General features: G+C 39.4%; 1 protein-coding gene across 2 annotated transcripts; it reads right to left on the bottom strand.

Annotated features, from left to right (window-relative positions):
* Window positions 1–1,449: 1,449 nt before the first annotated feature.
* SERTM1 (serine rich and transmembrane domain containing 1) lies at window positions 1,450–23,320 on the bottom strand. Of its 2 annotated transcripts, none has more exons than XM_081304349.1 (2): window positions 23,096–23,320; window positions 1,450–4,352 (listed from the first exon to the last, which is right to left on the bottom strand). In XM_081304349.1, exon 2 carries the CDS (start codon window positions 4,163–4,165, stop codon window positions 3,842–3,844), a length of 324 nt encoding a protein of 107 aa, XP_081160475.1. In that variant the 5' UTR covers window positions 4,166–4,352; window positions 23,096–23,320; the 3' UTR covers window positions 1,450–3,841. The 2 variants fall into 2 exon arrangements, with proteins under 2 accessions (XP_081160475.1, XP_081160476.1); XM_081304350.1 differs by having other exon boundaries at window positions 23,120–23,320.
* Between the last annotated feature and the right edge of the window lie 636 nt (window positions 23,321–23,956).

Raw genomic sequence — 23,956 nt, 5'->3', positions numbered from 1 at the left:
TGTCTTTGCACATTGAGAATAATTGTCTGTTCTTGGGAAGTGTGTTTGTGAAGGCAAATGTATGTTAGTATGTTAGTGTACATGTGTGCAAGTGCATGCACACAGACACATATTTGATCTTAAGATCCACCCATTAGCAAACTAGGAAGCAAAAGAAGCACATTGTCTTCTCAGTGATGAAGAGCTGATGAAAATAGCTGGACCAGGAGCCCAGAGCTCCCCTCTGACTCTTCTGTTATGGCCTCCTCTCCAACACACACTCCTCCCAGACTCATACTCCCACACAGCCTGGTGAGATCTCTCCTGAATAACTTAGGCTTTCTGAATTCTGAGGTTCTGCTAAGAAATTATAGAAAGAGCTTGAGTTTTATTCTGAGTGCAGTGGGAATCCATCGAAGGACCGCAAGCAGGGAATTTAGGTTTAAGAAAGATCACTCTAGGGGCTTTGTGAAAAATAGAGCAGAGATGGGCAAAAAGTCCTATAAAGGATGCTAAGGGACTTTCTAATGGAGAACAGAGGGTGGGAAATGGCATTAATTAGAAGTGGGAGGCAGACCTCAAGGCAGGGAAACAAGTCTAGAAGCATGCTGTTCCTTGAATATTCCATACTCAAGTTGCCTCATTTTCCTTTGGACTAGTGGATAGTCTTACTCAAAGCACAATGTAATATTTTTTTTTCTCTCATTATAAATCTCTTCAGTTCCTCTCACTCCTCTAGTCTGCTAAATGCACATCATCTTGTAAAAGTGGAGCTGAGGGAATCTAAGAGGGGAAACAGGGAAGAGATGGGACTTTGTTCATATCCCATTTCCACTGAATCCATCACAACACAGCAGTTATCTATTTCCAGGAGGGTGGCCTGGAGTTCAGTCTCCAGCAGAAGAGGTCCCAGTGAGGCCTGTGAGCTGGGGTCGGGAGTAAGAATGCTCACCTTGGAGAACTGCAGTTATGTGGACAGTGGCTGAGAGGGAAGACCCCCCGCCCCCCTGCAAGTATGCCCGAACAATCAACCTGAGGCTTCCGCCATGTGTGCCCTGCTCATGAGCAGCACCACTTGGGTCCTTCTTAAAGATCCCCATTCCCTGGCTCCACTCCTGGAGGTCTGGCAGGGGGTAGCCTGGGAACCAGTGTATTTTACAAGCCCCCAGATGATTCTTCTCATCAGGGAAATGTGAAGCTCACTGTCCCAGAGGAAGTGACCCTTGCAGAGTGGGGAGAGACCAACATTTGGGTCAAACATTATTGACCCCACTTCAGAGAGGACATACTGAAAAGGAACGATGTATATAATACTATAACATAAAGACGTATACGATATTATGGACATTTAGATATAGACACACTGTGTAGACATAGACACACTTAAAACTTCCAGGAAAAGCATCCTCTCTAGGAGAGAAGAGAGCAGATTATTGCACAAGAAAAAAAAAATCAGAGAAGAAACCAGGCTTTCAATGGACTCCACTTCTTTATTTATAAACCCATCTTCCAACCTTTCTGAACTTCTTAAACAACACAAATTCATCTCAAGTTGTACAATCTGTTACCTTGGCAAGCTGGTAATGACAAATCCTATTTTCCATTTTGAATGTTGTTCCTAATTACTCCACTTAACATGGAGTGCAAGAAATCGTGCGGCAGGAGAGGGGTGGGAGTGTACTTGCAGATTTGATTTGATTTGTTTTTTAAAGGAGCTTTGCTGTCAGAAGGCTTTATATCTCTTCCAGAAGGAAAGGCTATAAAGTTACCCCTTAGGACAGATCACAATCAGATTTTACTGTTCTGTGTGGAACACGTGTCCATTTATTTTTTAAAGTCACTTCACCCATGTCCCTTTGCCTCTCAGTAACGAAATAACACAAGAATAATTGAAAAGAAAAAGTGGCATCATAGGTGTCTCTGTACTCCTGTGTGGCTCTCACACAACTTTCAACTAGGAGCATATGAAAGTAAGTGTGTGTGTGTGTGTGTGTGTGTCTGCATGTGTGTGTGAATACACACAATACATATATATTTATATATACACATCCATGTACATACATACATATACTCAGAGAATGCTAATACTGATCTAAAACAGCAGAGTTTCTCTAGTCCAAATTTTAAACTACATAATGCTTTCAATGGCAGCAGAGGCAAATTTTTCACTGATTATACATTTAAGGGCAGCAACTCTGTGCAGGTTGTATGGTGTTTGGAGTATATGAGTAGTTAAACAGGCTTAGATTTAAGTGAAGCTTATGGATTGAAAAAAGAACAGGAAGTTAAAGGCTTCTGATCCTCCTTACCGGTCCTCAGTCTCTCAGCATTTCAGAGTGACAAAGACAGACCCCGGAACATGGTGGATCCTTCTTCCCATTCTTGTGACCATAGAGTGCTGACTGCACAGGCCAACCTAAGGACGTGTTGAAGCTCCACCATTTAAGACCATTAAATGTTGTGAGCAAAGGTTGATTCCGTTGCCACGGGAAGACTGGCATGTTGGTGCAGTGGCTTCCGCAGATCAAGTTCAGTGTTTATGCTATGGGCCATTTATTTTTCAAATTAAATTAAGATTCTTGTTCTTAAGAAGCTGTAGCATTTGCTTTGTTTTGCTTTTAGGGGCAGCTTGATTTCTTCCACATTCAGCATCTATGCTCATGAGCATCTCACTTTGAGGACCCCCCTCCAAGTTCAGAGGTACTTGATTCATCACAGTGTGGCAGCTGCTGGCATAACTAAAGCTCTCAGCAGGGACGACTGGAGGGTCTAGAATTTTAATATAAGCACACATCCTGGAATCCTAATGCAGAATATTCTATTAACATACAATGACTAATTATCAGAGACACAGAACATTCAGAGGGTATATAAAAACATGTATATCAGCAATTTAATCTCTAAGTTTTGCAACCTGAAGTGAATGAACAAACATCTGATGCCTTGGAGCCTTAATATAATTCTGCACTAAAATTATAAAGACTGGGAAGCTGAATAAAGGAACATACATGACTACCAGAAGTTATGACTGTATAAAATACAACTAAATGAATATTTTCCCTAGGCTTAATTCCCACTGACAGAAATTATAGACAGAAAATAAAAAATCCTTGGTGTCTCTTTTGGTATTTCTCTTAGTAACAGTAATAACAATTATCATAAAGAATTCCACAATTGAGGGCTATTATAACTGCAACATAAGTAGAAGAAAAAGCCCAGGAGGCACAGATACATTACAAACTGCTTCATGACGCATATTTGTCTTGCTACTGAAAGTCAAACTCTTCCAAAACTTTTCCAAATGTCATATCTATCCATAAATGCGACTTTCATTTGTTAAAGTGAAATTAAAGAAAACATTTTGTGTATTTTTTACCCCCGGTTTAGAAATGTTACACATTAATTCTAGACTGACTCACTTTTTCTTTTTTTTTTTAATTTGGTGTCTCTGCTTTATCTTTCAAGTTTGGAGAATATCTTCTTAATAATTCAATTTTGCCAGGTGCTGCTGGCTCAGTTGATCTTCTGGTTTTGTAAGAGAAATGAAGTGCAAAAGCCCATACCCAGCATTTCCTGAGGAAGGCTCCCAGTGAACATACAACAAAATGCTGGTCAACCTCCAAGAAGCCAGCTCCGGATCTGTCAAACGGTCTGTGTGAAATTCTGCACCTCCAAGTTTGCACGCATTTCTGTCAGCATCTGCTTCTCCATTCAGAAATGAAAAGCATCGGGGAACAGAAAAGAAATCAAAGAGGAAGGAGGAAAACAGGTCTAACCCAAAGAGGTCCTTTCTTTAATGACTCAACACTCCCCATAAAGGAAAACTGAAACTGCTGTTGCTTTAAGGATTCTTCCACTTTCTTCAGGATGAAAGGTTTGAAAAAGTGGACCTTTGGGAGGAAATGCTACAGACTTCTAAGTTGGTGAAAGAACTTCCAGCATCACTTGGGTACTCGGGGTAGGAGGAGCTGGAGGAGATGATGTTTTTGAGCCTCTGGAGGGCAATAATTAAAAGCAAAAGCAGAAATGCTAAAAGGCTGAGGAATATGGACACATAGATGTAGACATTGGACAGGTGGCCTGAGGACGGGTCCACCGATGTGGACAGCGATGTGGGAAACAGCTCAAGGAAAGTTCCATTCTCCACACTCCCTGCAAATCCAGATGAAGAGTCAGGCTCAGACATCTTTATGAAGGAGAAGGAATGAACAGGTATATTAAAGTCAAATTTTCACACAGGGGTTAAGAAGGACGTAATTGGCATTGCTTTTGCATGTGGCCACAGCAGAAATTATAGACTGGGAAATCAGCACAACAAAACTTCTGGGTTTTTAAACAAAGGCAGCAGCAGGGGATCAGGTGTCCATCAAGATCTGCAGAAATAAAAACAAACAAAAACCACTTAGTGCATTTTTGGGGGGAGAAATACCACATTTAAATCAAAGTTTTAGTTTTTATTTCAGTAAAGCTTAACTATAAAACTGACCAGGAAAGGAAAACAGTGAAGTAACTCCCCTAGGAATAAGTAATGCTTATGTCTTTATATTACAAGTGATGATATAAAGTGAACTTTTATTTCTCCCCACAGTGCAGTAGGTGCCAGGTTTCTTTAAGGAACTAAAGATAAAACATAAAGAAAAATATATTTCTGATGTGCCCCATCTGCTGAGATTTCAACAGATGCTTCAAATGAATGCTCTGAGACAAGAACCCAAGAAGCTCCAAATCTCCCTCCTCCAGAAAATTAATTCTGTACATCCTGCAGTCCAGAGCACAACTGCTGACCAGTGTTTCCCTCTAGCACATGTTGAAGAACCCTGAACACACAAATGTGCTTTTGGTGGATGTTCACAATATGCTGATTTCTTTATAAAAATTTTGCTCGAGATCAGCGAATATTTCTATTTATTTTCTTTAAATGTACTCATGTAATTTGTTTTAGATACCTCAGGCATTGAATTAAAAAAACAAAACAAAACTTTAACCTGCCTGGAAGAAGAGCAAATTGAATTGCCTCTGAATGGTAGAGAGAGTACCAGGTTTGTGTCAAGAGACAGGTTTGAGGCCTGAATTCCCCATCATCTTTGAGCAGCTGGGCACACTTTCCCACAATTCCTGAGCTTTACTTTTATCATTTGAAAAATGATTCAACACCTGCCCCATCTCCTCATGAAGATATTGGACATGGAAGGAGTCTGTGAAATGCAAAGATTGGACCAAAATGAGGGGTGTGTGTGTGTGTGTGTGTGTGTGTCTGCACACGTGCAAGCAAGTGCACAATTGTGTGTGTGTATGCGCATGTGCGCCCGTGCCTGTTTACCAGGTGCAAAAAAAATAAGGCTCTTCACTGTGTTCAGTCTGTGATTTAAGCAGCCTGAGGGAAGAGCAGCCCTCCAGGTAGAGAACTCTAGAACTCTCTTGAAGTCCAGAAAAGATGCTCTTCCTGGCTCCTGGCACTAGATCATTTTGCTGTAGAATTCTAAAACTCACCTCAGGCAGTGGTGAAATGCTAATGGAAAACCTCCACTCTGCCCCTGGCTTTCCCTTGCTACACAATATCTGGCATTTTACCTTGAAAATTTGCCTTTTCCTTCTGTTCTCCAAATCTAATTAAGCAGCTGATTCTTTGAGTGGCTGACATTTGCCACTGTGGCCAGAGCTGAGCAGCACTAATGATCCCTTGGAAGGGAGGACACTTCAGAGAAGGCTGTCCCTGTCAGCTGTCACACAGAGTCTTTGTGAGCTCTTCGGAGTAGGCCAGGGACAAAGTCTCAGTAGTTCCTAAAATAATTTGACTCCTACTCCTCATTATGCTTTGCCTGGTGATTTTAATTCCATTAGGCTGTTACACGCTTCTAACAACCAGTTTTAAAAAAATAATAATCACAGTGGGACTGCAAATATGTTACACTGATTTGGCAATACCAATCTTTTTACTGCACACAAACGTTCTAGCTGTTTATCTTTAGTGAACACGGTAAAGTGTCTCAGAGGCAGCATGGTGTACAGGAAAAAAAAAAGTAGCATAGAAACCTAATAGACTGAGTTAGAAAAAAAAAAAAAGTTCTGGTACAACCAAAGTGTAGCAGAGGAGATAGAGAAACAAAGATGCCAATTGATTTGATATGAATTACATTTGTAATTAGAAGATAAAAACCAGGGATTTAGGCTTCTGGCCACCCCAGTCCTCATACCATCTGGTCTCAATTTTTAAATTGTTTTGGTAGTAAGAATTGTATGTCATCTTTTTTATTTTATTTTTTAACATGGGGAAAGAAAGTAAGCACTATGAATCTATTGTTTCTCTGGCAGGTAGGGTGGTAATTGTGCCTGTTATAGTTTTGATCTAGAATGTTCCTCCCCAAATTATGTGTTGAAGGCTTGGTCTCCAGCTGGTGGCACTATTAGGAGATGGTGGACACTTTAGGAGATGGGTCCTAGCTGGAATAAGCAGGTCTTTGGTGGTGTGCCTTTAAAGGGTTTATTTTGACTGCCCCAGCCTCTTCTGCTTCTTATTTATATGAGGTGAGTAGCTTTCCTCTGCCACACCCTTCCACTGTACTGCTGTGATCCACTCTCAGGCCCAAAGCAATGGAGCCAGCTAACTATGGACTGAAACCTCTGAAATCATGAACCAGAATAAACCTTTCATCCTTTAAGTTGTTTTTGTCAGGCATTTTGTCACAGTAATGAAAAGCTGACTTGAACATAGTGCCATTTTGCAGATGAGAAAACTGAGGTGTAAAGATATTGTGATTTACTCAGGATGCACAGCTAGTCGGTGACAGAGAAGTAATCAGAACCCATATTTGAACCATGTTCTTGGTTTTCTCAACTGTGGGAGGAAGAGGGAAATCACAGAGTTGGGTAATTGGTTCCTATCTGCCATTTACCTTAGGCAAGTCCACAGCCAGCCCTGAGAGTTCAGTTTTCCCATTTACACAACAATAATTAATACTCATCTTTCCTACCTCTCCCGGTAAGCCCATGTTAAAGAGGTTGCTTTCTAGGGATGGGGCTGAAGGCACAATATCACTGTGGCATCAGTAAGTCAGTAACAAAACTACCAGCTGACTCCAAGACTGTTTGCAGTGACAAAGGTATCTCTTTACAGAGTAAATATCCAAGAGTACTTTCCACTTCCTGAGGGTCACATTCTTCACCATACATGAATTAGTTCACAGAAAACAAGGTGAAGAAGATTTGGAGAAAGGGTTCAATCTCCTTGGCTTTGGAAGATGGTAGAATATAAACTAGAGAAACTTGTGTCTTTATTTGAAATTTCACAATTAAATATCCTCTCCTTTAAATATCGCTTCTCAATGTTCCAGATGTCATATCATTTCCAGACTTCTTAATTTAAAATGACAGCGACACAAATTTCATTTCATTGTTATATTCTGAAACAACAGAGTATATGCATTGTCAGAGATGATTTTAATTTGCCAACATTAATTCTCATTTCCTTATTGAAGCTTAAAAAATTGGCCTATCTTCTATCTGTCTGGTGAATGTTTTATTCGACAGTGACTGCATAATGCTCAGGATGAACCAAACTCTACATGTTTAGGTATTGTGACAGGTGGCACTGTGGAAATGAAATCAAATGAGTGTTTCAAGATGATGCTTCTTCGGTTCTTTTTTCCCAGATAAGGCTTAAAGAAAGACTTCATCTCAAATGTATAGCTTTGACCCATCTTGGGGCAGCGCCGGCAAACTCTCATTTCAGGTGACACCGGAAGCCATGCAAGGATTTTTTTTTTTTTTCCTGAGCCATCCTCAGAGAGTGATTTTTGAAAAAAGGAAAAATGAGACATCTGGATCACAACATTATAAATGAATATCTGTGGAAATGTTTTAGCTCATGGTCAGCCAGCTTTCTGTTTGTTTCTGGAATGAAAATGTGTGTTAGGAAGAAATCTACAAAAAAGCAGTGAGAGGGGACCCAGAGAGACAGCATAGATAGGGCAAATCTTGTTCCATGTCATAGGACCAGGTTATCATCCTTCCTGGAAGATGGAAGCTTCTATTATGATTTGAATGTGAGGTGTCTCCCCAGAACGCCTGTGTAAATGCAGGAATATTCAGAGGTGGAGTGATTAGATTATGAGAGCTGCAACCTAATCAGTTCATCCTAGTTGAATGAACTGACTGGTGGTGACTGTAGGCAGGTGGGGTGTGGCTAGAGGAGGTGGGTCACTGCAGGTTCTGGAGGAGTTTATCTTCCCTGTGGCCCTTCTTCCTTCCCTCTTTCTGCTTCCTGGTTTCCATGAACGGAACAGTGTTCCTCCACCCTTCTACCATGATGTTCTGCCTCCCCTTGGGCCTAGAGCACTGGACTTGACCATCTATGGACTGAGACCCTGAATCTGGGAATCCCCAAATAAAGTTCTGTCCTCTAAGTGTTTCTTGTCAGGCATTTTGTCTCCACAGGCAGAGTTGACTATAACATTTTCCTTCCTACAGGGTGGTTATGAGGATTGTAATCTTTGGCAAGAACAGAGGCATACTGTAGAGCATGTACCTCATCCTTTCATTCCTTCTAAATGGAACAAAAGTTGTCTGGCCCTCTTCTCAGAGTCCTCTCTCATTAGCATTGCAAGACCCCTGGCAGAGAGACAGCATGTGGGCAGAGCCCATGCGTGCCATGGCCTTGACTTCTATTGCACAGTGGTTTATAAAATTCAGCCTATTGGTCTGCTTCAAATGTGGTACAACAATTTTGACCATGAGAACTTTATTCAAATACATCTCTATGTGAATAACAAGCATGTAAAGGTTTTTTTCCTTTATTATTGTAAAAAAACTGGGACAAGCTGCTTTGTCCCCTTGCAATATTCTTTTAAGAACCTAGCTGTTACGATCCACAATGTCACATCAACATTTCATCTATGAGTCCTACTGTATCACACTCCAAAGGTAATCCTCCCCAAACCATGAGGAGTGGTGCAATAAAAAATTAACAGGACATGGCAAAATGCTTTTTATAGTACACAAATGTGAAATTAGATATAATAACGTAATTAATGGTTTTAGATGATTTATTGAATCTCTTTCTCTGAGGAACACATAGAGACCACCATTTCCAGAATCCAGAAGGGAAATTATAACATCCAAGCCCAGCTGTTTCTAGCTTATTAGGAAATAGCATGGTTTCTATAAAACCTTACAGCCATTGCCTTAGCCTTCACAGGATCATCTTTTCTTCTAATGCTTTTTCTCTGCTTTGGCCTTTTAGGTCATGGTGGATGGGAGAAAATCTGTGTTGACATTACACCCTTCCTACCACCCTCTCTCAAAGTACATCTTCATCGCAGGGAATGACAAACATTTACCCCTGGGCTTGAAACAGTAAAAAAAAAAAAGTTTATTGTCTTCTAAGTTATCCTAACTCTTAAGTTGATTCAGCCCTCTACATATTCGCCTATTTAAAACTGCCGTTACTTATCAGTTCAGTGCTTTGGGAGAGTAGAATTTCATGTGAACTCCCATTATGATTCCTTCTATGAGTCCGGTAAAAACCAAAATAAAGTTTGGGAAATAAACTGCATCCCTCTGCTATCACACATTGAGCTAGAAGGTCATCTTATAAGAAGAAATGCCTAGCGGTGGAGGTTGTAACTAGCTCATTGAAATTCATAGATCTGGACAGATAATGTAACATGAAAAATTAAAATTAACAGTCCTCTTTACCTACAGTTCAAATGAATGATCAGAAAATATTATCTAAACTTTTTCATTGTATGTTGGTGAAAATTAGAGAGATGACAAAGCAATAGCTTGGTATCAGTGACTTATTTTCAAAATAAATTTAAAGGCAGGTCATTAAGTTGCTTTGGATTTAATCTAATCTTCTGTCTCTTGGTGATGACTTCTGATGACCTGGTATAACCTCAAGCTTTGCAAAATAATTTTTCAGCAAAACAGCAATAACAGGGAAAACCCCCACTTATTCTCAATATTTTTATGTCAGACAACTTATTTTGTCCAAATTATTTAATGATTAATTATCTACTAAGGTATAATTTGCAGAATGTTCAGATATACTTTGCTCAATACATAAAGCAGTAAATTGAGAATAGTTTAAAAAAACACAAGAAATCATTGAGAAAAGGGGATGTGAATATAACTGGTTTGGCTTTTGCTTGTTCAGTCTCAAATGGTATGAGGACTTGCATTTATAATGCTGTTTTTCAGAAACGAAATCAAACTATGATTCCTTTTTTAAAAAATATTTTTTTTTAGTTGTAGATGGACACAATACCTTTATTTTATTAATTTTTTATGTGGTGCTGAGGATCAAACCCAGTGCCTCACACATGCTCGGCAAGTACTCTACCATTGAGCCACATCTTAGCACCAAACTATTATTCTTAATAAATTTGTAGTATATTTATATTCCATGAGAAGGTTTCATGTCCAAATCACTACCTTAGCAAGAATAATCATTTTTAAAACATATGATCTTGGAATTTTAAACTAATAAGGTTTTAGAATAAGATAGGTAATTTAAGCAGGTTATCTCCCAGATACAAAGAAAGCCATTACAGAGCCAGTTGCAGGCATAGCAATTTGTAATTCTTTCTTTCTTGTGCTGGGGACCAAACTCAGGGCCTTAAACATGTTGCAAGCTCTCTATCATGGAGCTACACCCACCAGTCTGCATTTTTATTTTCTTTTATAATATTTAGAAATTACCAAGAAGGAGACTTCCTGCACTTTGGGAGAGACTGGGCCCATCTTGGCTAACATAATTAGTCTAAATCAAAATGAGAAAAGCAGCATCTTCAAGGTTGAAAGGAAGCTCTGAATGGGATGTGAATATAATTGGTTAAAAAGTATTGGAATGATAAAAGTCATTTTTAGGGAGCAGAAGAAAAGGTCATTGGCTAAATGCTTCATTTACAGAAAAGCAAATAGCCAGAGAAATAATGATTTCACAATCTCAGGGAAGGTCGTGATGAATCAGTGGGAATAAAGAAGGTAAAAAACAAGATGGCCTTTCAAGATGTTATGGCATATTTAATGAGGGATTTCAAGCTCCATTCTCTCCCTACACCCAGCTTTGATCATTGCTGATATTTGGGATGTATATTCACCAAACATTTTTTTTATTCTCAGAGCAACTTGAATTAGTTAATTCATAGCATTCATATAGAATCATAGCATTCAAAAAGACTTGCTTGGTTTTAAGCAAGACTAGGTATGTTTTTAAAAATTCACATTAAACCATGTTGTTGTGGGACAATGGAAGGATGTCTGTTCCTTTTCTATTGCATCTTATTTTGTCTCTATAGTTAAAATAATCTGTCTGCTACAAATATTTCTGTCCAGTCAAGATATGCTTGTAACAGTTTCCTGATATAGTGTGATATTTGGAAAGGTTTTGTTCTTGCAAATTTTACTTGTGATTGTCATAAATCCCTGAAAGAAAAAAAAATCCAGTCCTTTACATGGAAACTACTAGCTATCCTTAGGCTTTCTTTGAGTGCCTCCAAAACTGTTCTAAGGGAGCAAAGAATATCTTGGAAATTTGGTTGTGCTATAACCACTGATGAAGTCCACCCTAAATCTAAGCAGCCACCAGTCATTGAGCCATTCAGAACAAGGGGAAAATAGGAGACGATGTTACTCCCTCTCTACCAACATCACTCTTTCCTTTCTTCTTTATTTCTACTGCTTCCTCCTTCTATAAATACACACATGCCTCAGTTCATGGTCTATTATCTTTGCACAAAAGAATACACCAGATTCTAAAAACTATTACATCTCTATAAAATCAAGTGTATAGGCGCAATTTGAAGAGAGAAGTCATGATATTGGTGGCCTGAAAAAAACTTCAGTATTAGCACAACAATAAGGCCACTATTTATGTTTATATCCATTGACAACTGTACTCATGGGTTTGCTTGAAGTAGGGTACTTTAGAGTCTATTCCCTAAAAATGGACTGGAATATCACAAATATATCTCTGTATTTCCTAACAGGGACTCAAGCTTATAGAGTCACTTAGTAACATTTTAAATCTAGCATACCGTTTACTTGAATTAATGAACCATTATCGCTCATAATGCAACTACAAATAGAATCCAAGTTGATTACAGGGTCTGTAAATTGCCCATCTCATATGAATATTAGTCGAGTGTTTAGCATAACATATACATATGAATTTTGCCAAATATATTCTCTCATTCTTCCAGTCTTCTATGGATGACATTCAAAGTATGATGACACTTTCACAGCAAAATAGATATTTAAAAAGAATAATGCTTAGTAATTGCTGGCTTAGGCAAGCTAAGTTTCAGATACATCCACTTTTGGACACAGGACATTATTTAGTAGTCAGCTGAATACACAGAGGGAAAAAAAGTAAGATGTAGATTTCAAGATTTATCCCCTAAATGCAATGCAAAAAGTCTTTGTGGATCTTGGATCGGTTAAAAGAAAAAACAGTTTTGTTATAAAGGTCAACATTTGAAAATAGACTACACATTAGATAATTGTATTAAATCAGTATTAAATTTCCTAAATGTGATATAGGAAAATGTTCTTGTTTTTGAACATCAAATATGTTGAAATAGCTAACTATAAGGTGCCATAAAATAAGCAACTAGCTCTCAATGGTTCAGTCTAACAAAACAAAACGAAAAATATACACATCCACATACATCCAGGCACAGCAAGAAAAATGAAAGAGCAAAAGTGTCAAAATGTTAACAGCTGGTAATGTAATCAAAGGCTACAGAGGCGTTCATTGTTCATATTCTTGCCACCTTTCAGTATGTTTGAAATTTTTCAACATACAAGTGGAGAAAATGATTTATCCCCAAAGATTTCAAGAAAACATGCTTGGATAATGTGCACTAAGCCAGCCAAAATGTAAGAAGCTTCTGAAGAAATACAAGAATGAAAGCAGGACTCTTCAGTAGTACCAGAAAGGTACAAATACTTGCTGATTAGCTCAGGATGCTCACTAACCCACAGGTAAAGCATTGCAGGATGAGTTAGAAGAAGTTTCCTATGACCCGAAAACTGGATCCACGGCAATGAGAGATGCTGTCTGAAGATAGGCACAGTGACTCACCAGTCATTCTTATTCACAACTTCAATCCTGCCGCCTCCCACTGGACTCCTGGACCCAGGGACCCAGTTATGTTCCTCTTAATCAGCTTGAGAAGCATCCAAGGCTATCCGTTTGCAGCTTAAATAACCAAAGGTAGGGGCTTTGGCAGTACTGTCAGTCCAGAGAGTACTAAGGAGTAAAACTAAGGAGAGAACTAAGTACTAAGTACTAAGGAGAGAACTAAGGAGTAAAATTCATGAAAAGCCCATGATAGCCAACAAGGTCTAGGTTCAAAGCAAAGACCTAGGGTATGACAGCAACTGAAATTAAATACAAATAGGAGACTTGATCTAGGCAACCAAAGTAAAGAGTCTGCAAATAGTGAGGACCTCTCACTTTTTACAACTCATAGCTAGCAACCATATCCTGGATCACCCTGGTTTAGGTAAGTTCTCTGACATGGCAAGAGGCTAAACTTGAACTCATGAATACACAGTCCAGAGTCAGAATATTTTGAAATAGAAACAATAAATCATTTAGAAATTGGACCCATTCACTGCAAAATGCAGATATTGGTGAAAAAAAAAAAACAACAACTGGGAGCATTGATTTTAGTAGTGTTTTTCCTCAATCATACAATGGAGTTTAAAGGTAGGTACCCTGAAATGATGAGTACCAGATGAATCAGGCTTTAGAATGAAGTTTTAGGAAATGCCATCTCTATGAGGAGACAAAATGCTCTCTCTAGGTGATAAAAGTACTGGGTTTCTAGGTAGATGAGGAAAGGCAGGAAAGAGAGGATGCTGTGTCCATAAGAAAAGCATGTTCCCTCATGTGGGGTTTCTCGAGGTCCTGCTAATTCTTGCTGTGAGCAAAGCAGCATAGCTGGCCTAAATGCTCTTTCTCCCGTAGGAGATGCAGCAAACTCCAAAGTCTGGCTAACAAAGAAAATGTCTGCATGTTCCTCCTAACACAGAACAAAACACTATGGCAGGCTATCGAGTGTGGGAGGAATGCAAACCCCCGGCAGCCTGTTGTCATTTTAGACAACAACTCAAGACCAGACTCTGTCAAAGACAATATGGAAGCAATAAGCAAGTGTGGGCTCAATTCTCCCAGAATGTATTTCAACTTAGAAATGTAAGTAAGTGAAATTGAAAAATAGTTTAGAATTATTTGTAGTAAACAGACTACTGCACTGGTGACCTATAGAAAAAATAGTCACACATTCTCCTAAAAATGTAGATAAGTATGGTTTTGCTCAGGAAATCATGAGCAATCTTTTATAGAAGATAACTGACTTTGACTTTCTCTTTGACTAAGACTGAGCTCTTCACCTTAACACTCAAAGTTGTGTGCTATTTTTCTTCAGTTGTAGAAGTAGCCTTGCTCAGAACACATATTCACTTTCATTCACTGTTTTTATATCTGCTCTTCATTGGTAGATTTCCATGGCATGGTCTGGGATGTGAGGACCCATCAGGCAAAAAAATTGGTGGGAAGTAGAGAAAAAAAGGTGTGTGTTGGGGGGTGGGCATCCCTAAGTCATTGTGGAATGGCACTCTATCTTCAGGACATGATAGGAAGAAAGCAAATACAGGATGCCATTATAGGAGAAAGAATGTCCAGACAAACCAGTTTAAGAAAATCACAATCACCACTACAATCACAACATAAGTGATAGCTGCCAACACTTATTAAATAGAAAGCATATGCCAATTCTGGATGTGTGTGTGTGTGTGTGTGTGTGTGTGTGTGTGCGCGTGCGCGCGCGCACATGCATATTCTTTCTAAACTTTGCAACTCTTATTTATTCTTATCTCCCACTTTTTTTTTTTTGTACCAGGGATTGAACTCAGGGACACTGGACCACTGAGCCACATCCACCGCCCTATTTTGTATTTTATTTAGAGACAAGGTCTCACTGAATTGCTTAATACCTCACTTTGCTGAGGCTGGCTTTGAACAACTCGTGATCCTCCTGCCTCAGCCTCCCAAGTCCCCCACCTTTTTAAAAAGATGGTAAAATTAAAGTTCAGCAAATACAAAGGCCTGCCCAACGTTACTCAGCCACTTAGAGGCAAGGATGAAATTTAAATCTATATTTCCATATTCTATATTCATTTTATTTCTTCTCTCCGGGGGTCTAGAGTTGAAGAGGATGCCCCTTGTAGTCCTTAAAGCAGTTCATGAAATGTTTCTGAGGTTCCTCCTTCTAGACATGTTGTAGGATCATATATTCCTACTCTCTCTGAATTTAGGGTGGGTGGCTAATGAAATGTAGGAAAAATGGCATTTATCACCTCTAGATAGGAAATGTAAGAGCTGGTATGAGATTTGCATATCCCTTCCTTCTGCTGCAGTAATTGTGAAATTACCTGCCCATCTTCTTTTGCATCCTTGAATGATCACAGTGAGTGTCTTTATCCCTTGCTGACTCCACTGACACTTAATGTCAACATTGAATAAATTTCTGTTGTTTTAAGCCACCAATGTTCTGGCTTATTTGTTATTGTAGCATAATCTACCTTCTACTAACTAACATAAAATATCACTGTACTGAGACAGCAGAATTTATGATGAGTCTTCAAGTATTTGTAAAGAAGTCAAATTCTGAAAAGCTGAGAGCTGCATAAATTGTATATAAAATGTCTTGTGACATTGGTGAGAAAGAAGGTTTGAAATAATGTTTGGTTAATTTTCACTTTATATGAGAATTAGGTTTAAAGAGATAAAGCTACTGATGGAACAAAAAATATTCTCTGATAAACTGGAATATGATGAACTGCTACTGTATAAGGATAATCTTGACCAAATGTCACTTAAACATGCACATAATGCTTTCAAGTGGAAATAGGTGACCAACAATAAAGATACTACCTCATGACCCCAGTGGAAAAAACAGCTCATTGTACAATTAAGGGCCAATGCTATTGCCTTTGGTTAAGAAGAGCTATGTTCTTTGATTCATGCATTCATGCATTCAATAAATACTTGTTAACTATGTACCACCCAGAGGAGTAAAATATTGTCATTTTATGCATAAGTCTATACATGTAAGTTTTACAGTCGCCATATTGAGTAAGAAATCTAGAAGACTTCTCCTACACTATATGACCTCTGTTATGTGTCTTTTATTATCTGGTTATAGGCTCCTTTTCCAATCTCATTTTTATCATTGCATTTAAGAATGATGTTCCAGGCATATTAAGCTGTTAAAAGTTTAATATCCTAATCATTTTTAAATACTTACATTTAATCTTATAATCTTCACCTATTTTCTCCATGCAAATTGTTAGCTCCCTCTTCTGTATTCTCAGGACTCCATACCTTTCAACACTAGCATTTCTGGCATTTCATTATACTTATTATATGTATTTACCTGTCTGTCTACTTTGATAGACTGAACTCCTAGGAAAGGGTTAGGGTTAGGGTTTCTCTCCATAGACCAGAACAGACTACAGCATAAGGATAAGCAATGAGCATTTGTTGGATGGTTGCATGAGTGAAATAACAAAATAATGGAGAAACTTGAAGCTTCTTGGAGAGAAATCCTGTATTTGGTCTGTTTTGATAAGTAAAAGAATATTCATTGAGTGAATGAATGAATGAATGAATGAATTATCTTGCATAAAATCATGGAAATTAATCATAAAGGTAAATATTCAATAAGAAAATATTAATGGACCTTCCATAAATTTTATAAATATTTTAGCTATAGAAATAAAATTAATAGTTTCCAGAGAAAGTTCTGCTCATACTTTCTTATCAACCAGTTGTGTCTTTTAACAATATCTAACAAAGCTGGGATTTTATTAGGACAAGCATTCAGGACCCTTGAGGAAGACATGCAAGAGTCAGCTGTCAGTTCTGAAATACATACTTGTGAACATGGCTAGAGGATTGTCAAAAATGTATTTCGAAGAGCACAATAAATATTAAGAGTTTACCATAGTGAATCAGTAAAGCTCTGACTGGGTATGCAATGAAATGCATTGAAAAATATTCTTTAAGTTAAGCTCCATTATAATCCCATCCTTTGAAAATTACAAATCATTTATAATCACAACCTATGGCACTATGCTTATCTGTGGAGATAAAAAAAAAAACCTACTTCACAATCACTGTAGGGGAGGTTCACTGTAATTCACTACACTGAGGAATATCATAAGCCACAGTAATGTCAGCCATTCTATCTTAAGACTAACCCAACCAGAAACAACTGAAATATTCAACAGAAATTCAGCACAGAAAAAAAAAATGTTTGCATTTTTGTACATTTTTTCAATTTGACTACAAATTGTCACTTCTGAGACTAATGCCACCAGAAGTAGCCACTTGGCTCCCTCAGTGACATGTTGGTCATAAGTCCTTGTGAGTCCAGTAACTTGCAATGCACACACTGTTTCCTGCATCAAGAATCAATTATGTTATATATATGTATGAATATCCCACAATGAAACCCACTATTCTGTGTAATTGATAGACACCAATAAAAGTTTTAAAAATCTCACTACCAAAAATAAAATTAACTAAAGTGTGCTCACTGACTTATTTGATTTCAATTCTGACACAAATTCAGCATCTTAAGAGCACTGGGTATTGACCATGCTTTGAGTAGCACTATAGGAAGATCATAGCCACAGTGGTATAAACAGGAATACTTAGCAGTTCTGTGCTAGGGAATGCATACAAAAATCTCAGCTTCTTAGAAAAAGAGTAATACACATTAAGACAGATGAGTACAAAAGAAGTATTTTTCTCTTATCATTTATGGTGTTGCTAACATCAAACATTTGTTGTATATCTAATTTATTCTTTCTTTCTTTATAGTCTTTCTCAATCTTAACTTTCCTCCACTTAAACAAAACAAAAAGTAAACTAAACAAAATAGTAACCAAAGGAAAAAAGTTTTCATGAAATCAGAGAGCTAGAAATCCTTAAAATTCAGGAAACTGTAGCTGGATGTGGTGGTACACACCTGTAAGCCCAGCTACTGAGGAGGCCAAGGCAGGAGGATCACAAGTTCAAGGACAGCTTGGGCAACTTGGTGAGGCCCTGAGTCAAAATAAAGGCTGAGAATGAAGCTCACTGCTTGTCTAGCATGTGGAATCCCTTGATTTTCAGCCCCAGTATCCACTCCAAAAGCAGGACATAGGGGCCAAAAAAGTTTAGTGTATTTTGAAGATCACTGTTAATGCCTTGTCTGCTTTTGAAAAAGATTTGCAGAAGACTCGAGTTGGTCAGAAACTTATAAAATGGAAGCCAAATAACCCTTCTCCAAACTCAATTCCACTCTATACTCATAGGCAAATTGGATAGCCAACAAGAGGAAAGTAGATGAAAACCAAGTTATTCAGTTTCTTCTGTTATCCAGGAATTTTTCCTCTATTTGGATGATTAGTACCATTAAAATATATGCAAATCAGGGCCCAAGGGGCTAATTTAAGATCAAATCTGACAAGGATAATAAAGCAATAAGGGGGAAAAGTGAAATATCTTGGACTAGAACAACTTTGACCAACTAGTTGTACTAGACCATCTTTGCTGGTAAGTAGTTTTTCCCAAAGTCTGAGAACCCTTTCCAAGTCAATATTACGTTAAGTTAGTGCCCTTAACTTAGCACCTGTAGCATGGACACCAAAGTCAAAAAGCTCATACAGGATTATTAGAAATGACAGGTGGCCAAGGCATATGAAGGGCAAGACAGAGGTATTGGTAAATATTTTCTGTTTTAGCTGGATCCTAATGACTTGGATGTGTTCAAATTGAACATAAAAATCACTGCTTATGTCCTTATGATTTGTATACTTTTATACATGAATGTTAATTGGCAATAAAAGTTTTTTACAGGTAAAAAATACAACGTATTTGCAACTAAATACTGAAGGTGAATTGGTTAAATAAATGCTGGAAGAATCATACAATGGAGTATTCTGATACTAGCATCAAAGGATTATATTTTTCTATTATGGAAAGATGCCTAACACATATTGTTGTCTTGTGGCTAGGTAAACAATGTAAGTTTTAGAATATTGCATAGCATAATTATACTTTTGTAAGACTACTATAGTTCCTACTACATATACATGCACAATTGTGGATGTAAAAACAAAATAAGAGCCTATGCACTAAGCTTTAATTAACGTATGTTTTTGTTAGAACCTAGTATTATGGATATGTCAATATTCTGTTTTGTGTGTTTCTGTACTTAAATTTTGATACAAAGAACATGTACTGTTTTATAATCAGAAAAATAATAAAGGTATTTCATTAAGAAATAGAAATAAAATTTAATTATGGCATACACAGTGAAATGCTCCTGGTTTTTAAGCCCAGAACTCTTTCCTCTCCTTCTCTGTGATCCTCCTCCTCCTCCTCTTCCTCCTCCACTTGCTTCTCCTTCTATACTGTCAATACTTAACACAAACCTTTGAAATGGCTCGTTTGCACCATTTCTTTCAAAGTTTAAGACTCTCAGTCTAAGGCCAGAAAGTTTTTCCAATAGAACTTATTGTGCTTTGAGTTAAAGCTACATTTTATAGGGGGGTTTGTACATTCGATTTAAAAGACAAGAAGAGTATATCTGGGTGCTACAATCCTGATCTCTGGGAAACTGAAAGTGAGTAAGAACCAAAACCAGTTTAATGGGTAGCAGTTGATAAATTACCAGACTACTGTAGCAAATTAATCAGGAAAGCTGCTAATTTGGCTTCCCTTGGGAGCTCCCAGCATGACAGGAGTTAATGTTTTAACTATGGGTAAGTAAGTCGTCTTCCTATGTTTCTGAATTTGGAGCCAGTTCTTTCAGCCACTCCTCTTTTTGTTCCCCATCAGAGGTTGGATACAGGTCTGTTACCTTCTTAAGTGACTCATTTAACAACTATTCTAGGCTTGCGTTTTCCAGATCCTTTCACTATTGTCTATAACAATATCAGCATCAACAACCAAACCCATAAGAAAAATAGTAAACCTGGACTGACTACTTTTCCATCTAAATATAAACTAATAGGTGGGAATTTAAGAGTTAGGAACTCAGGAAATATTAATGGCATATACTGTTCCTGATATGAACTGACAGCTTTGAAACATTGGCACTGTTTTGGCTGAATTGTGCCATTTCATGCTCAGAGATCGGTGTTAAAGTGTATATGGCTACTTGAATGCTCAGAATTTCTCTATCTCCCTTTAATTTCCAAACTTAGCAAAGGATAAATAATGGCTATATCCTGATTCTGAGTGTGAACATAGTGTGGCCATATACCTAGGAAACTCCTGAATGAGGCAGTCTGTGTCAGGAGACTGAGCCTTTGAGAATACTATATTCTGCAGACACATCTCAAAAATCAGAATCAGAGGTGAAGGGATCACAGAATTTGGCTCAGTCTCCTATATTCTACACCTGAAATGGCTAGTGGATGCACAGATAAATTTTCCGAAACCAAATTAAAGGCTAAGCCACAAATGCATACCAAGGACTTCTTCATTTAAACCTCTGCCTTGAATCAATCTTCTAGGTACATACATTGGCTAAAAGGAATCCTGCAAACTCATGCACTTACGGTTTGAGCTACTTCTTTGTTGGATTGCCCATTCCATTAAAGGCTTTATTATTTTTTTTCTTTTAGCTGTCATTATGAACAGTAATAATAGTGTATGAAAATCAGGCCTGTGATAACTTATATTTATATAGTAATATAATAATACAATATATTCCACGTTTGTCTCTTCTCCCTAATAATGAATTAAACATAAAATCATTATATAAAAAGAGTATTAAAATACAAGTGTGGGAGAAAAGTAATCCCAGAGAGAAGAGTTATCATTAAATGAGCTCAGACTTGACTTAGAACACAGGCTGAATCAGAGAATTTTGCCTGTGATGGGTTAATTTTTCATTGTTATAATGAATGTATAACTCCAGGTTTACTTAATGACGAGTATGCTTAATCATGCTTACCAATCATCTCTGCCATCCTTCATCTGCCCTCATTAAAAAAGAAAAAAAAAAGAGAGAGAGAAAAAGAAATTCAAGAAACCTGCAAATAAATCTCTGATGGATTTACTGCCACACGCGTTCACACATCATTTGTCTCTCAACTCCTGATATGCGTGATCATATCATACATAAACATCTAGTAAAATCTGGTGAATTGAACTAACCAGAAGCAAAGTGAAGAGAATGGACCTCACCTTACATCAGGTTTCTTTAATGACAACCATGAATGTGCATTGAGCTTCTTAAAGCACTTGTCTGATTTAGAGGAATAATAAGTAAGATATCCATACTTAAAACACACAAACACAATAATCCACTCACTTTCTGGAACTCAGGATTTCCGGATCATTTCTTTGGTTGGCAGATGGGTTGCTATCTCCACCATGTACACCTTTTGAAGGTGACTAGGGCATGCCCTGAGGGCGTGCTGTCAATGCTGCCTGTGACAAAGCAGCTTCATTCACATGCACTTTACAAAAAGTCACTTGCACTACTGATCAACAACAATTGCTGATTATAAAGGGTGCTGTCCTGCCCTACGTATGGTGGGGATACAGGACATGATGATTCTCTGTTTAGCCAAATGAAGCATATTTAATCGCAAAAAGGTATTTAAGAACCACTATGAGCCAGATCATAAATAATGCAAAACGCCCAGACTAGCTGCATAATTAAGCAACTTAAAATATTATCTTTTATTTTATTTTTTTTTAAGGAGGATGCATTGAGCAGCAAAACTGCATTAAGAGGCAAATCTTTTACGAAAAGCCAATCTCTTATCATGCTTCTTTCCCTCTGGACAGGCTGTTGTCTGAACAATGAATCTGGGAAATCTAAAGTGAAGCGCACCCTAGGAGAAACATCTTGGGGAGTGGTCCTCTGGTCAGTCGCAGGACAGTAACCATTGCCCATTTCCCCATACTCTTCACCTGTAGTGTGGCCATTAAAAAAAAAAAAATGTGAAGGCTTTGAGACGTCCTCTAGCCATCGGATCTCATGACCCAGCACAAAGAACCAACGAAGTACTTACTTTAGCAGAAAATTTTCTGAAGGAAAATTAACCGGCAGAGGAAATGAAGGACATTAAGAAACAGACCCCGTATCTGGAATCTGACACCAAACCCGAGCTCTCGGGGCATCTGGCTGTGCAAAACGCACAGGCACAGTTCTCAAACCTGGTACTCAACAAGATGTTTCTGTGAATGAATGGGTCTTTGTGCTCCTTGGCGGAGAGCACATAATATACCCTGTCTTAATAAGAATTTAACAATTGCCCATAATCCGCGCACCTCTGCGGATTTCAGCGTCTCATCAGACCTGGAAAAGGGGATAGATAGCTGGTGCAGTTACTTCTGGGTTTTCACGGGAACTCGGGGAAACCACAGCTGGGGAACGAAAGCTGGGAAAAACTTCTCTGAATCTGGAGCCACTTGGAAGACTGGTGAAAATCCTTACACTAACCCCTAAGGCGCAAAGTCAGCGGCCAGTGGTGAGTGTGGCGATTCTCAGGGAAGGGACAGAAGACCCTAAAAATTCAGATAAGCGTAAAACAAACACAAAAATAATGACCACACACATCACAAAGGCCAAACAAAATGCAGCTAGAAATACACTGCGCAAAGTGTAAAACTACACTTGCTCACAGAAATCAACCTTTTGTAGCGGCAGACTCAAAGCAGACCTTCCTGATCCCTGCGTCTGAGAAGGAGGTGGGTCATCCCGGGGCCAAGGACACTGCGTGCCGGCCCCCCTCGGGGGCTCTGGCTGTAACCGGAGGAGTCTCCCAGAGACCCGTAGAGTTGGGCTGCAGAGGCTGCTCCGGAACCCTAAGAACGCAGTCAGCTACGGAAAGGATAGATTCGGGAGGTGTTTCCCAGAAAGGTGCAAAATCTCAAGGAGCCTGGAGAGAGTCTGGGAGGAGTCTCCGGAGGCCAATGGACTCAAGGCCGTCCTAAGGTGAGGAGTCGGGAGCCCCTCGTGCTCTGGCACCCAGTGCGTCTCGGGTTCCCCACTCTGCCTGAGCTCACTGGCCGGGTCGGGAGGCTCTCACTGACCTGCTGGTCGCGACGCGAGCCCACCTGCGCCGGGCTTTGTTGCTTCGGGTGGGGCGGCGCCCCTGTCTCAGAGATTCGTGCCCGCAAAGCTGTCCCCGGGAATGCTGAGCGCAGGGACACAGAGCGCGGCCGGAGCGCACGGGCAGCGGGCGCAGCGCGAGTGGGCCCGCGGCTGCTAGCTCTGCACGGCCCTCACCGTGTCCCTCCGCCCCTCCCGGCCCCTAGACCAATGGCTGTGAGCGAGGCCCACCCCCGCCGCCCCCCAGCCGCTGCTCTGGCGGGCGCTTGGCGCTAGGACAGCACCCCGCTCTGGCGAGGGAGGAGCTCGCGCCACGGCTGGAAAATCCCGGAGGGCGAGGAGGCGTTTGCGCAGGGAACCCCATCTGGGGAGGACAGGTGTGCTGCGCTGAACTTTTGTGGGGGTTTATGGGGTGGGGGTGCAGCTTCTTGGGGACTCAGGGGCCTCTCTGCAGGCGAAAACATTCACTTCTTGCCAAGTTTCTTCTCTTGCATCTTTTATGAGTCCTGTGCAGCCCCCACCCTCAAACAACGACAGTGCATCATCACAAGCCCAGCTCTGACTGTGCAGCGTGGGGGCATCACCTTATTCCATGATGAGCTTCATCTGAGTCCTCCCTCATTCAGCGCCCCTCTCGCTACCCTCTGATTCCTCGACCAAAACGTCAAATGAATGAATAGGATTGCAGTTTCTATGGCTGCCAGTGATAAAAGTCCCTATGAGTAACTGGCATAGAGAATCTCATATCATAAAGGAACCTTTGGAAAAGAAGCCCTTAACTACTGTGCCTCACTTTGGTGACCATCACCTCTTTCACCCCACACTCTATGTCTCTCTATTAC

This window comes from Spermophilus citellus, assembly GCF_964194105.1.
Source record: "Spermophilus citellus genome assembly, chromosome: 1".
NCBI lineage: Eukaryota > Metazoa > Chordata > Mammalia > Rodentia > Sciuridae > Spermophilus > Spermophilus citellus.
Note: the sequence above shows the minus strand (reverse complement) of the source record. Positions and strands in the feature narration are given on the sequence as shown.